The sequence below is a fragment of the Archocentrus centrarchus genome, unplaced genomic scaffold (assembly GCF_007364275.1).
Source record: "Archocentrus centrarchus isolate MPI-CPG fArcCen1 unplaced genomic scaffold, fArcCen1 scaffold_41_ctg1, whole genome shotgun sequence".
Classification (NCBI taxonomy): Eukaryota; Metazoa; Chordata; class Actinopteri; order Cichliformes; family Cichlidae; genus Archocentrus; species Archocentrus centrarchus.
Window position 1 is genome coordinate 91,053 of NW_022060267.1, and position 14,422 is coordinate 105,474.

The following is a 14,422-nucleotide window of genomic DNA, read 5'->3' on the forward strand; positions in this document are numbered from 1 at the left end:
AAGAGCACAAAGGACACACAAACACTGGGAGACATGCTGTTCATTTGATGAGTTTATTAGAGATTTCCATCATGGAGTCATTGTGGGAACGAACTGCAGGGAAAAGAGCAAAGATCCAGAAATCCAATCCAGAGTTTCTCTGTGACAAACACAAACATGTTAAAGACACAAATAGACATTAATAGTCTTTAGTGACTGTTCATCCACATCAGTGTTTGTGTTGAAGACATCAGTGTTGGTCTCAGTGTGGTTAACAGCAGTCAGCAGTCCAATTAGAAAAAGCTCATTTCAAACACTTCATGCAGTTCATCTTCTCACCAGCAGAGGGCCACAAATCACCATCAATGAAGACTCCAAGGAGATGTTAGTGACATCAGAGCTGCACATCAACATCTGATCAATATGGAAGTTCATGTTTCTGTCATTGGATCAGTTCAAAAGCACAAAGCATGCAAATGTGCTCTTATTGTGAAAAGGTGCTCCTGCTGAGAGCTTCCTTCCTGTCCTGCTTCCATCAATGAGTCCAACAGTAAGAGCATGTGGAGAGGTTGGAAAAATGGCATTAAGAAAGAGAAATCAAAGATTTGGATGGATTTGAATGAGCTCAGACTTGTTGAAAATGCAGAGGAGCTGGTTGTGAAGTGAGCTTCAGAGAAACACAACATCCTGATATTCACTGTGAAGCTTTGAGTGGAAAAAGACAGAAAAACAACATGTGGATCCTGGAATAATGGCAGCTTCCATCTTTAAAGGACTGAAGAGGAAGAAGTTTACAAGGAATCATTGAGAACAGTTTAAAACATCAACTGATTGAATCCATGAATGTGAAAACGTGTTTGTGAGTGAAAGAGACAGACATGTACAGACTGAACTATCTGTTCAACAGTCAGAGTGTTTCTCTAACAGGAGGACGCTCTTTACACTCAGCTCAGCACACACACACTGAGGCACCACACCAGAACCTAAACCCAGGATAAAGAGGTTCAGTGAATGTGGTGTTGAAGGTGTGGAGGTGGATCAGAGTGTCAGAGGAGACTCTGTAGAAGGACAGAGTGCCAGCAGGATAGTCCACATACACTGCTACTCTGTTAGAGCCAGAGGAGGAGGAGGAGGAGGAGGAGGAGAAGGAGATGGATGTTACTCTGTCATTGTGAATGACAGACTGAGGACCACCATCATAGCAGTTCAGACTCCAGGACTGATCATTCCTTCCAAACCAACAGTCTTCACCGTCTCCTTTCCTTCTGATTCTTCTATAACTCACTGATATATAAACGTTTCCTCTCCACTCGACCTCCCAGTAACAGCGACCAGTCAGACCATTTCTACACAGCAGCTGAGGATAAACATCAAACCTGTCTGGATGATCAGGATATGACTGAACCTCCTTCACATGTGTCACCTTCCTGTTGTTGTCAGACAGTTGTAGCTTTGTGTTCACTGTGTTTGTGTCGATTGTGAGTTGACAGGAATCTGATGGAGAGAACAAACACAATCCAGCTGCAGTTATTGATCCATCATCTGTTCATTGATTGACACTTTGATGATGACTCCTGACATCAGAGATGTGAATGAGTGATGTGACAGTTTGAAGATGGTTGAATGTGTGCTGCTTTGTTTTCATCAATCACATTAAAAACACACTTACACTTCCTCAGACCTGGGCTCAGCCATCGCACTCCAGCAGGCTCCGCCCTGAAAGGAGGAGGGGGGTCAGAGGTTATTTCCTGTCTTCCTCTGAGCGTCTGCGTCTCTGTTTTCTACATGTTTTTGTTCTGGCTTGGCCGCACGGCTAATTTCCCTTTAGGGCCGATGAAAGTGAAGCTGCGAGCACCACGAGGGATGACCGCATCATTGAACTGTTCTCAGATCAGCATCAAAACCCTGCAGCTGCAGGTCTGACCCGGCTACAGGCAGAGGCAGTGATGGCCAGTGGGAGCCTGTTTGAACACTTTGGAGTTCATTCTTTGAAGCTTTCAGTCTGGATGTTGTTGATGAGAAAGAAAGCATTCAAATGCAGCACTGGTCTCATCAAACTTCTTCTCCATCATTAAGTAGAGGAAAAGAAGTGACAGAGTCACAGCTGTGCTTCAGAGGCACACACACACTTGAAGATGTCTGACCTTTGAATATGACAAGTATAGGAAAATGATCCACGGATCAAGGAGATCAGATCCTGTGGATTAGTCTGCAGCACCATCAGATTGTTTTCCTGTTTTTGTCTCAAAGTGTCCTTTATACAGTCAGAAAGGCACAAAAGTCAAGAGGATTTAACACAACAGCTGAAATGATGTTAGAACAGAGGATGTCCACGTGTTGGGCTCTTTGTCTTTCAGCAGTGCTTCACAGGATCTTCCAGTTACACATTGTTTTCACACTGGAACAACATTTGAATCTTCATTTGAACATCAATTCAAAATGACTCATTGAAGGGAATTTACAGCTTTTGTCTTCCAGCTGAGAACTTAGAAGATCTGCAAACTGCACAAGGTTGTTAAAAGACTTGAAGCTGGAAATGAGCTCAAAATGGAAAACTGGCTCTGAAATCTGAGACTACATCACGCAGAATAATCACACCAAGAAGAACAACTTCCTCTGTGGAGCTCAGGGGTGGAGCTATGAAGAGGAGAGAGCAAAAGAGTTTAGGCTCCGCCCCCAATGTTTCAGAGCCTAGCAGCGGCCCTGGTCAGAAGCTACCAGAAACAGGTAAGGGTACCAGAGCGGGCCTATCCAGGCTGTGGGTCAGGACCCCTCCCACCGTTCCTTCACAGTCCCAAGTGTGTAATCCTTAATCCAAGAACAAGCGACAGCAGCAACAGCATCCAGGAAGAATTCCAAAAGCCCACCAATCCTGACACGGACACACCGTCCAATCAGCTCGTCTCTCAGCGTCTGCACCTGTGCTTTGCTCCCACCTGTCTCTGGTTTGCAGGTAGCTCCCAGTGGATATCCTATCCTCTTTTCCTGTGCCTGCTTTGGATATCTCTTTGATGGACTTTGTGTTTCCTCATTTTGGACTTTTGCATTTGGCCCAATAAACGCTCCTTTTTCTCACTTCCTTCCTGCCTCTGGATCTGCACCTGGCTCCTCTCTAAATGCACTGATTTATTGCATTGTTGTCACTTCCATTATTTTATAGTGTGTGTTGGCTTTTCAAAGCACACTGTGACCTTTGTCTCTGAAAGAAATGCAGAAATGCATTTGTGCAGGGCTGCTGCCTTTAAATGAAAACATCTCCCTGTAGCTGTCAGCTTCTATCACAGCTCTGATTAGAAAACTGTGATCAGTTTGTTCTTCTTTGGATCAAGCTAGGCTAACAGTTTCCTGCTTCCAGTGTTTGTAGGAAGCTAGGATCAATATGTCCTCGGCCTCTCTGTGCACACATTCATCTGATCTGAATCAGGCTCAGAGGGAAAAATGAGTTTTCCCAAAATCCTGCACTGTTAAATATCCTGAGATATCTACAACTTGTTCCTGGAGACGTTCTCTTTTGAGACCCCCTACATTAATATCCCTTATTGTTCACTTCCAAGAGTGTTTTTGTTGTGAGCAAAGGAAAAATGTTCCTGCATGTGTGATTGTTGATGTCACATGTGCATGAAACAAACAGGAAGTGAGTGAAGGACACAGGAAATGCTTCCAGCTCTTCCTCCTCTATCAGACATCCTCTCCATACCTGAGAGTGTCCAGTCTCCAGCGTGGATCCTTCAGTGCGGCCGACAGCAGCTTCATTCCTGAGTCTCCTGGATGATTGTAGCTCAGGTCCAGCTCTCTCAGATGGGAGGGGTTGGAGCTCAGAGCTGAGGCCAGAGAAGTACAGCCTTCCTCTGTGATCAGACAGCCTGACAGACTGCAGACACACAAAACAACAATCCATCTGTGAGCAATCATTTCCTGTTTGTCACATACAATAACATCTATCATTTCCATCCAATCAATTTAATGGAGCTTTATTTATAAGTGACAATTGCCAACAGACAACAGCATCATCTCAGGTTGTGTAACAGTGGAAGGTAACAGCCTCCAATCTTAGAGAGAAAGCCCCAACCATCAGACAATCCACTGTGAGCAGCACTTGGTGATGGTGGGAAGGAAGAACTCCCTCTGACAGAAAGATGCTTCCAATGAAAACAGGCTCCAGGAGGAGCTCGGACCATGACTGGTTTCAGTGTGAGGGCAAAGAGAAGAGAGCAGAGATGAGCTCAGAGAGACAAGAACCAAACACAAACTAAGGAGAGAGAAGAGCAAAGTTAAGGAGCTGCAGTAGTGGCAGATCAAAGCATCAGGAGGGAAAAGAGGGGAGTGCAGAAGAAATGCATCATGGGAAGTCCAGCAGCAGCCTGAGCCTATAGCAGCAGAACTAAGGGAGGCTTCAGGGTCACCTGATCCAGCTCCAACTAGAAGCTTGATCCAAAAGGAAAGTTTGAAGCTGATCTTAAAGCAGAGAAGGGGTCTGTCTCCTGGACTCAAACTGGGAGCTGCTTCCACAGCAAGTTCAACATTTGGAAAAAGCTTTGAAAAAGTGTTTGTGCTGCACAAGAACATCTGGCCTTGGTATCCTGTCATGTCCTGGAGTGTTGAGGAGGAGAGGAGCCAAATCCAGATGCAGAAGCAGACTGACTGAACCTTTGATTAGTTTGATGGAAACAAAGTGCAGAAGAAAAAGCCATGAAAAACTAGAAGGAGGATCCAGAGAGGCAGGCAGCACCTGAGGAGGACAAACTGAGCCTGAGACAAAGTGGACATCCTAAAAGTGTCTCCTATCTCCTTTTCCTAAGCTGGGAGGTGGCAGGAGAATTAATAAGGACTCAGGAAAAGAGAAGAGCGCTGAGAATCTGAACCGCTTCACACTCGTCTCTCCTTAACAACGTGATGCTGGATGTGTTGGAACTACAATGTGCAGAAGATGGACTACAAAACCCACATCTTCCTTCAGCACAGTGTGTTCTTCCCCTGCTGTTTGATGCAGCTCATTTAAAGGAGAGCAGCCTGTGAAAAGCTTCATTCCAAAGGTGGAATCTGAAAGAAAAAGGAACATTTGGGCTCAGATTTCCTGACGTCTGCAGCTCAAAGACTTCTTTGGAAGTTCAAAAGCTGCTGGATTCACTAAAGAGGCTCAGAGTCAGTTTGGGACTCAAAGTTGTGGACACCAGGATTTTTGCTGCTGTCCTGATGGCATCTGGATTTGGAGGAGTTTGACTTTGAGGAGGAGAAGATTTCAATGAATCCCACAAACATCAGTGAGAGAAACAAAGCCCATCTTCTACCTGCTGTGGTTGCGATGGATGCTCAGAGGAGTGTTTTTAGGAGGGGACATGTTATCAGAATGAGCACTCTGCATGGACGGCTCAAAGCTGTGAGCGCAGCTCCAAAACTCTGTCCTCAAACTCTTCACTCAGTCCTCACGCTGAGTGTTTAGAGCTGAGTGTTTAACAATGAAATGAAAGATTAGAATTTCTCTGAAATGTCCCTTTAAGTTTGCTCAATGACAAAAGTCTCAATGAGGCTCCATGAAGCAAAGGTGGGCCCACACTCTTTCTGCACACACACTCCAGCCAGCAGATATTCTTCCAATAAACCAACTGGAACACCAATGAAAGCTGCTGCAGGCCTGAAGTGATGCTCGGGAGCTCTGTGGCACAAACTGGTCGGCCGTTTCACTCCAGGAGCAAAAAGAAAATCTGCTCCTTATAATGCTGAAGCTGCACATTTACAGTCTGGGAGGAGCAGGAGGAGGAGGAGAGCAGGCTGATGAAGATCTCTGCTGATGCACAAGTCTCTGCACCTCCAGCTCATCTCTGCTGGAGTCTCTCAGTCAGCCGAGGAATGATCCCGAGATGGTGCCGTCTCCGTGGTAACTCTGTAGCTCCAGCTGATGGAGCTTCACAGTCTTCCTCATCAGTAACATCAACTACAGCCTATAATGTCAGCTGAGGGAGCTAAACAGTGGCTATGAGTCCATTCACTCTGCTAATGAATGCTACACACACACACACACACACACACACACACACACACACACACACAGAGACACACAGACAGAGACACACACAAATACACACACACACACACACACACACACACAGACACACACTTCCTCCTTCTCCAACCAATAGCAGAGTAGCATCACTCTGATCATGGAAACTACTTCCTGTTACAATCATGAGCCCTTCACAATAAAACAGGAAGCTTGTAAACATGAACCATATATAATGTAAAGTCTCTTTTAAACTGATTTAACACACTGAACCATTTTAAAGGGATTCCATTTAAATCTTTACAAATAATTTAAGCACAATTATTTTCTCCTCTCCTTTCATAAAGCACTGGTTCTCAAACTTTTCCCATCATGCCCCACTGGACAGGTGCCTCTTTCCCACCAACAGGGTTCCGGTGCCAGTGGCTTCATTTGAATCGTTAGGCGGGTTTTCCACCACTGAAGCACTCGGTCCTCGGCTGAAAAACGGGTTCAGTTCCGGCCCCGCAAACTAGCTGGTGAGGGAATTGATTATTGCAGATTTATGAAATGCAAGGCTCAGCGTGGAGGTGCATTATTTTGATAAGGGAAAGAAGGTCTGAAGGAAGGAATTCTGAGGCGGAGTATTTCTCCCACTGCTTACACCAGGCAGAAGAGGAGTGGGGGGTTGCATAACTGAGAGAGGAGAGTTGGCCCTAAAGGAAAAACAATTCCTTATAAGGCATTAGGGCAGGTCCCCGGGGCATAAAAAAGGGATGCGCAAACAGACAGACAGATTGCAGCCAGCGTTCATTTTGGGATGAGAAAAGTGTAAACGTGGTAAGGGAGTATTAATTGCAATCTCCAAGCATGCTTGTTTAATTCTGCATTATTTTTGGCCCTCATGTATTATGTGTGGTGATTAATAAATTTTAAGAATGAAACTGAAAGTCTGACCTTACTTTCTTTCATCACGATCCCGGGGGGAGCGGGACGAAGGAAGCCTGTTATCCCAATAATTTTGGGGGCTCGTCCGGGATAAAGAAAGAAAGGTAGGATAAATTGGAGAGGGCTGTTTGAGCCAGACGAACCGGGAAACGAACCGATCTGACCCAGCGCGGAAAATCCTTGAGAAGGTAAGGCAGAAACCTGTTTTATCGAATGTCTGCCGATTGAGTATTTTCAAACAGTGGTCAGATCACGTTTAATTCCTGTGTTTCTAAATTAAAAAAGACATCAATAATGCAGAATGTCAGGATAAATAAAAAGAAAGTAAAATAAGGAAAGGAAATATTGTGTTACTTAACGAATGGTTTAGTGTAAAGGGAAAAGTAAAATAAGATTAGATAGTTTTGCTCAGCGATTGGTCATCACCAGCCAGGCTCAGACGTGGGTCCTGTCCACAGCGGCCTGGGGTTGGTGGATAGACTGGGTGCAAGGCCCGAGAGGATTGGAGCTCTCTTGAAGATTAAAATATAGAAATAAAAGGTGAAAGGCCTTGGGGGATTAGAGACCCCTAAATATTAAAATAGGGTGAGAGGCCCGGAGTAGGTTAGACGTATTCCAAGCATAGGGTGAAAGGCCCGGAAAAATTATAATAAGAATTCCCAGCATATTAAAATAATAGAGCAAGCTTCGGAATAATTATTAATAAAAGACTCTAAGCATAAAAGCATTAAAAGAAGGGTGGAAGGCCCGGGGTAATTATTGACAAAAGAACCCCAAGCATCATAAAAGTAAACCATTCGAGGGAAAACTGTTTTGTTATCCCTTGTAAGCCCCGCAAGGGGTCACCCGGACCCGTCCCCCCGTCCCACTGAGGCTTGGGGGTCGAGGGGACCCCAGGCCTCCTGACTGTGTGGCCAGTGATAGTCATTGCACTGCGTGTGACGGGGACACTCGCGCGCACACACAGACACGCACGCACGCATGCATGCACGCACTTGCACAGAGACACACACACTAGCACACACAAATGCACGCACGCGCACACAGACACACACTCGCACACACAAACGCACACACTCACACAGACACACATACACACACACGGACACTCACGCACACAGACACAGACACACACAAGCACTCAAGAATGGAGCAGACCGGACCGAAAGCGAGGCTACGCAAAGGCCGCTGCAATCGCAGGTCGAGGACTCGACGACGCGAACCCAGGGATCGCGATCACGATCGTCATCGTCATCGACTTCAGCATCGCCAAACAACCGCTCGATCGCGATTGCGATAAAAAAAAAAAATTTGCACTCGTGGGGTTGGCCGGCTTCGTTTATCGATGAGGCGACACGACATGAACCTACGATCATCATCATCATCACCATCATCACCATCATCATCATCATCATCATCATCATCACTATTGCCAAACAACCGCTCGATCGTGTTTGCGATAAAAAAGAAAATCACACTCGTGGAGTTGGCCGGCTTCGTTTATCGATGAGGCGACACGACGCGAACCTACGATCGCCATCATCATCACCATCATCATCATCATCATCACCATCGCCAAACAACCACACTCGATAGCGATTGAGATAAAAAAAAACTCCAAAAATCCCCAAAACCGCCCAAAAAACCGTGCACCACCGAGCGCGGACTTTGCAACACGATAGCCCCAAGCCAAGTTTTGCTTCCGTCACTGCGTAACAAACAACACACTAAAACAAACAAAGCGGTGTCATGCGAATCGTAAAGGACCGTGACCGTCGACACAGCAGGCAGAGGAAAGTCGGGTCATGTCGTGTACGCGAGCGTTCGATTACCGGCGTGCGACGCGACCGCCGCCACCGCCGCCACTGCCGCCGCCGGATGCTGCGATCCTGTCGCCTCGGCTAGCTGAGGCAATCGCGGCGATCATGTTGTCTCGCGGCCACGCCGCCTTGGACAATCGGGGTTCCTCCTCGGGTCGGAGTTGCGGACCGCAGTCTACCGGCGAGGACCGGGCCGGGGACGGAGGGTACTATGAAGAGGGAGATTACGATACCGAAGAAGAAGAAGAAGAAGAAGAAGAAGAAGAAGAGAATAAGGAGAGCGGAGAGCAGGATGAAGAGGGAGAACTCGTCATGGAGGAGGAGGATGATGATGAGGGAGATTACGATACAGAAGAAGAAGAAGAAAAAGAAGAAGAAGAAGAAGAAGAAGAAGAAGAAGAAGGGGTAGATGGTGCCAGAGGCCAGGATGAGGAGAGATATCGTGACACGAAGGGAGTTTGCAACACGGAGGATGAGGATGATGATGAGGGAGATTACGATACAGAAGAAGAAGAAGAAGAAGAAGAAGAGGTAGAGGGTGCCAGAGGGCAGGATGAGGAGAGATATCGTGACACGGCGGGAGATTGTGACAGGGAGGATGAGGATGATGATGATGATGAAGGAGATTATGATACAGAAGAAGAAGAAGAAGAAGAAGAAGAAGAGGAAGGTGCCGGAGGGCATGATGAGGATAGAGATCGCGACATGGAGGAGGAGGAGGAGGAGGAGGAGGAGGAGGAAGAGGAATCGATGATGGCGTCGAATCGAGGGACGGTTACGTGGAGATCGACTCCGTTCTCCTCCGATCGCCGGCATCGTTCCTCGCGACGGCAGCGGCGCATCTCGTCGTCTTCGTCGAACCCGTCGTCTTCGCGCCCACGACGCCGTGTCGCAAAACTCGACGGCTTCGGCGTTCCTGGCGTACTTTGAACCCCAACTCGAGGACCGGGTGATCGCGATGACGAACCTGGAGGCCGGCAGGAGGGCTGGGGTGGGGAGGGGGATTGACGGCTGGCGACCCATGGGTCGAGCCGAGTTTCGCGCGAACGTGGGACTGCTGATCCTCGCCGGTGTGTACAGGTCGAGGGGCGAGGCGTGCGAGAGCCTGTGGCACGCGGAGAGCGGTCGCTCGATATTTCGTGTGACCATGCCCCTCAAGACGTTCCGCGCGTACTCCGCGGCCCTGCGATTTGACGATCGCGACACCAGAGAGGTGTGGTGTGAGAGGCTGCCTCTCCTGTACGAGCCCGGACCCGAGGTCACGGTGGAGGAGAGGCTGGTTCCCTTCAAAGGTGCGTGTGTGTGTGTGTGTGTGTGCGTGTGTACGACAGAGGCGGTGTGCAAGGTTTTACGCGTAATGAAGCGCTACCCAAAAAAAAAAAAAAGGGGAAAAAAAAAAGAAGAAAAACAAAAACTCCTATTCTACACCCCACCCCACCCCCCCTCAACCCCAGGTCGATGTCCCTTCAAGCAACATCCAGCCCAGAGGAGAAAGACGGGTTCACCTTCTGGGAAAAAAGGGTGCGAAAGAAACCACATGAGGATGCTGTGGAAGGCTGGAGAAAGCTTTATGACATTTACACCTGTTGTATGTGCCTTGACCACAGAAAAAAAGAGAGAAATTGAAAATAAAGATTCAAAAGAGATGGGGAATGGAACTCCAGAGCCATCGACACCATCAGCAGAGGATCTTGACAGCTCTCCTAAGGAAAAGAAGGGGAAAGACGGAAATTCAGGTAACTATCCCGTGATTAACATAACTGGAGGACAGATGGAACTCCATGGGATAGATCATCCACCACCTTATAAGGCACCGAAAAAACTGGGACTGGAACAAAAATGGACAGGAAATGGGGGAGTGCAAGGTGGAAAGGAGATGGAAGATGACCAGTTCCTGTTTGGAGGAGCCCACCTAAAAGAGGGAGAGTCTCCGAGGGAGCGGAGACGGTTAAAGAAAGGCAAGAAAAAGGAAAAGGAGAAAAGAAAAGACCCCAAGAGGCAAAGGGGTAAAAGGCAAATTAAATTACAGGCTGAAATAGATGGAGACGTGGACTCTGAGAGTGAAAACTCTCAGCATTCACCAGAACAATCAGAACCAGAGTCAGAAGCCTCAGAGGAGGAGGATCTCTGCCGACAACAGTATGAAATGTGGGAGCAAATGGCACAAAACTACACTGAAATGCAGGAACACCTGCTGGACATAAGAGAACAACTGAAGAATAAGGAGGAGAAATCTGAAGAGGAACATCAGGCTGGTAGTGACGAAGAAACACATGAAACAGGGGAACCATCCAGTGGGACCCGAAGCAAAACATTGCCCACACAAATGCCATTATTAGCCAGAATAAAAGGAGGTCCCCTGCATTATAAACCCTTTGGTTTAGGGGATATTCAAACATTGGCAGATCAGCTACCTCCCCCATCCGAAGGAGGAGCTAAATTCCTACATGCGCTAGATCGCCTTACACAAGGCTACGTAGTCGCAGTGGGTGATTTCAGGGCTGTGGCAGCACAACGAATGTCGAGAAGGGACCTTAAAGAGGTCCAAGAATTGGCCCAAATGGAGAATGACTCAGACGATACTCCCCTACACTACAGAGGAGTTGCCTTGGGTGCAGCTATGAGGGAAGTTTTCCCTAGGAATGTAGCTCCAGCCATTCCTAAACTCATGTGGGACACATCTGAGGCCCCTAGAGTTTATTTAGATAAGGTTAAAGACACCTGGCTCCAAGAGACAGGTGCTCATCCTTATAAAGAAGGAGCGAACAAAGAGTGGTTCAGGAAGGCGGTACTGGAGGGAATGCCAGGGGAAATTAAGGAACTGATGCAAAACAATCCTGATATACCAGGGTGTGAGGACACCAAATGGGAAAGACACTTAGTACACCATATGCAACGACACAAAGACACAAAAGATGAAGAATCCAGTAAGGTGAAGGATTTACAGGCCCAATTGTTGAAACTCCAACTCGGCAAAGCAAGACAAGAAGCGACTGAGTTAAAGAAAAATAGTAAACGGACCACAAAACAAATGGTGGTTCGCATGGCGAACCCAGAGGAACCGAATTGGCCGGATTTGGATCCGGATTCGGATCCTGCCGGTCATCAGTTACCATTTCCACAGAGAAACCCACAGCGTGGGTGGGGGGCTCCGAGGGGGAAACTTTTGAGACCGTTTGGCGGACCAGGGGGACCACCTCGTGCATTAGCCTGTTTTCTGTGTGGTCAGATGGGTCACTGGGTCAGGAACTGTCCTATGAACAGACAAGGACCAGCAAGCCGTGGGAGAGCACGTGGCAACCCTGAATACATGGGCACCACCACAACGCCCAGGAGGGTGGACAGCGCCTAATCCACAGGCCGCACCCGATCACCAGTTTGCACCAGGAGTGCGGTACCAGGCTCCAGGCGGCCAGTACCCCCTGTGGGAGGACACCTGGGGTTCGGATCCAGGACAGTATTAAGGACACAGGGAGGCCACGGAGAAGAGGGAATGGCAGAACCACTTCTCCCAGTGATGGTGGCAGGCAAAACTATGCCATTCCTGGTTGACACAGGAGTGACTCATTCCACAATAAGACAATTATCTGGACTGACACCGTTGTCGGACAAGACAGTCGACGTGGTTGGCTTCTCTGGGGTGCCACAAACTCTGCCCATAACAAAACCACTTAACACGGTGGTAGCTAAACAGACAGTGCATCATTTATTTGTAGTTGCCAAACATGTACCAGTGAATCTCCTGGGAAGAGATTTATTGATGAAGTTGGGAGCACCGATTCTGTGTAATGCAGATGGAGTGACAATTACCCTACCTGATGGGCAAACAAGGACGTGTGATTATCAGCCCTCCAGTTGGAAGCACCAACTATTGATGCAACCCCTGGCCACACAGACACACACTGCTGACATTTACTGGGCTTTGTTGAAACCAGAAACGCCAACAAAGGCAGGCATATTGACTTTGTTCCGCAGGTGGGAACCCTGGATCGCTGGATTGGGACCATATGTCTCTCCGCCTGACCCTCCCCATGTCACGTTGTTTTACGATCGAGATGACACAGATTGGTATAAAGACGCTTTTGCCGAGCTGGAGGGTCAACAATGGGAGGTAGCGGTTTCTGATTTATATGTGGCTCCTGAGGAAGTCGCAGCAGCGGTTAGTTTCACCTCCGACCAGCAAAATTGGTATATAATGGTGGAGACATCAGTTCCACATGTCTCGCTGGCATTACCTTCAGGACACGCGGCCAAAGAATTAGGGCCCATGATGAAACGTGCAGAGGGCCTGACAGATTGGGTCCCGACACAGATCCCCGGACTCACTTACTCTCCAAGTATCAAAATGTACCGAATTTATGTGCGTGCAAATAATCAGGCTAATTTGGAACACGTCACGCTAGACCAAGAACACGGCCAAGAATACTCTGATCACGAGCAGGCTGAAGTCATAATTGCCCGGCTAGCTTGTACTTTGTGGTCAAGAGGACCAGCCGATGCGGGGCACTGTCAGTGGTTACCTCCTATTACATTCAAGTTCAAAAGGTCCATCCCATTTGGATTCCCCAGTACCCTCACAAACCTGCAGCTGAAGCTGGTATCACAGACACCATTCAAGGACTCCTGAAGACGGGAGTCCTTGAACCTTCACAGTCCAATTGGAACACCCCGATTTTACCTGTGGAGAAGGTGGAGACCGGTAAGTACCGAATGGCTCATGATTTGTGGGCCGTAAATAAAATTGTGGTAACTCCCACCTTACCGGTGCCAAACCCCTACACCGCTCTCTCATCGCTCCTTCCCACACAAAAATGGTTTTCCTGTATAGACCTGGCAAATGCATTCTTCTGCCTTCCTCTGGCAGAGAGTTGTAGAGACATGTTCTCCTTCACCTTCCAGGGGCGACAACTCCGGTACATACGGGTCCCGCAGGGATTTATTTTGTCACCGGGACTCTTCAATCAGGCCTTAAAAGAAGCCGTATCAGGCTGCGAGCTCCCACCCGACTGTACACTAATTCAGTATGTGGATGATATTCTCATCGCAGCCACAACAGCGGCAGATTGCCTCCAGGCCACACACGATGTGCTCTGGCGGTTACATGCCCGCGGATTCAAGGCCAGCAAAGACAAATTACAGATAGCCCGTCCCACTGTTAAATTTTTGGGGTGCCTCATTAACAGACAGGGAGCCGGCATGTCCCCGAATCACAGACAAACCATCTTGCAACATCCAAAACCGGCCACAGTAAAGCAAATGTTATCATTTTTGGGTCTTGCAGGGTTCAGTAGAAGTTATGTACCAGACTTTGTGAACCTGACCAATCACCTCAGAGAAATGGTGAGAGAAAAGGGCATGAGAAACCTTACAGCCCCACTCCAGTGGACAGTCTCAGCAGAAGAGGCATTCACAAAACTGAAACAATCCTTAGCGGGAGCAGCGGATCTGGCTCACCCAGATTATGCATTTCCCTTCTTATGGGGTGGCTGTAGCTCAGTAGGTAGAGCAGGTCACCTACTGATCAGAAGGTCAGCGGTTTGATTCCTGGCTACTCCAGGCTACATGCCAATGTATCCTTGGGCAAGATACTTAACCCCAAGTTGCTCTCCAACCGTCCCGTCGGAGTATGAATGTGTATGAATGATAGTTAATTAAAAGCACTTAGCTTAGCAAAAAACATGGAAGTGCTTGTATGAAT

The 14,422-nt window shown here is 47.9% G+C and overlaps 1 protein-coding gene across 1 annotated transcript in view; it reads right to left on the reverse strand.

Annotated features, from left to right (window-relative positions):
- Nucleotides 1-928: 928 nt before the first annotated feature.
- LOC115776945 (NACHT, LRR and PYD domains-containing protein 12-like) overlaps nucleotides 929-14,422 on the reverse strand; it is a 42,350-nt gene continuing 28,856 nt past the window's right edge. The window contains exons 8-10 of the mRNA XM_030724744.1: nucleotides 3,677-3,850; nucleotides 1,649-1,695; nucleotides 929-1,473 (exon numbers count right to left, since the gene is read on the reverse strand). Of these exons, the coding sequence (XP_030580604.1) occupies nucleotides 929-1,473; nucleotides 1,649-1,695; nucleotides 3,677-3,850 (766 nt within the window). The remainder of the gene's footprint in view (nucleotides 1,474-1,648; nucleotides 1,696-3,676; nucleotides 3,851-14,422) is intronic.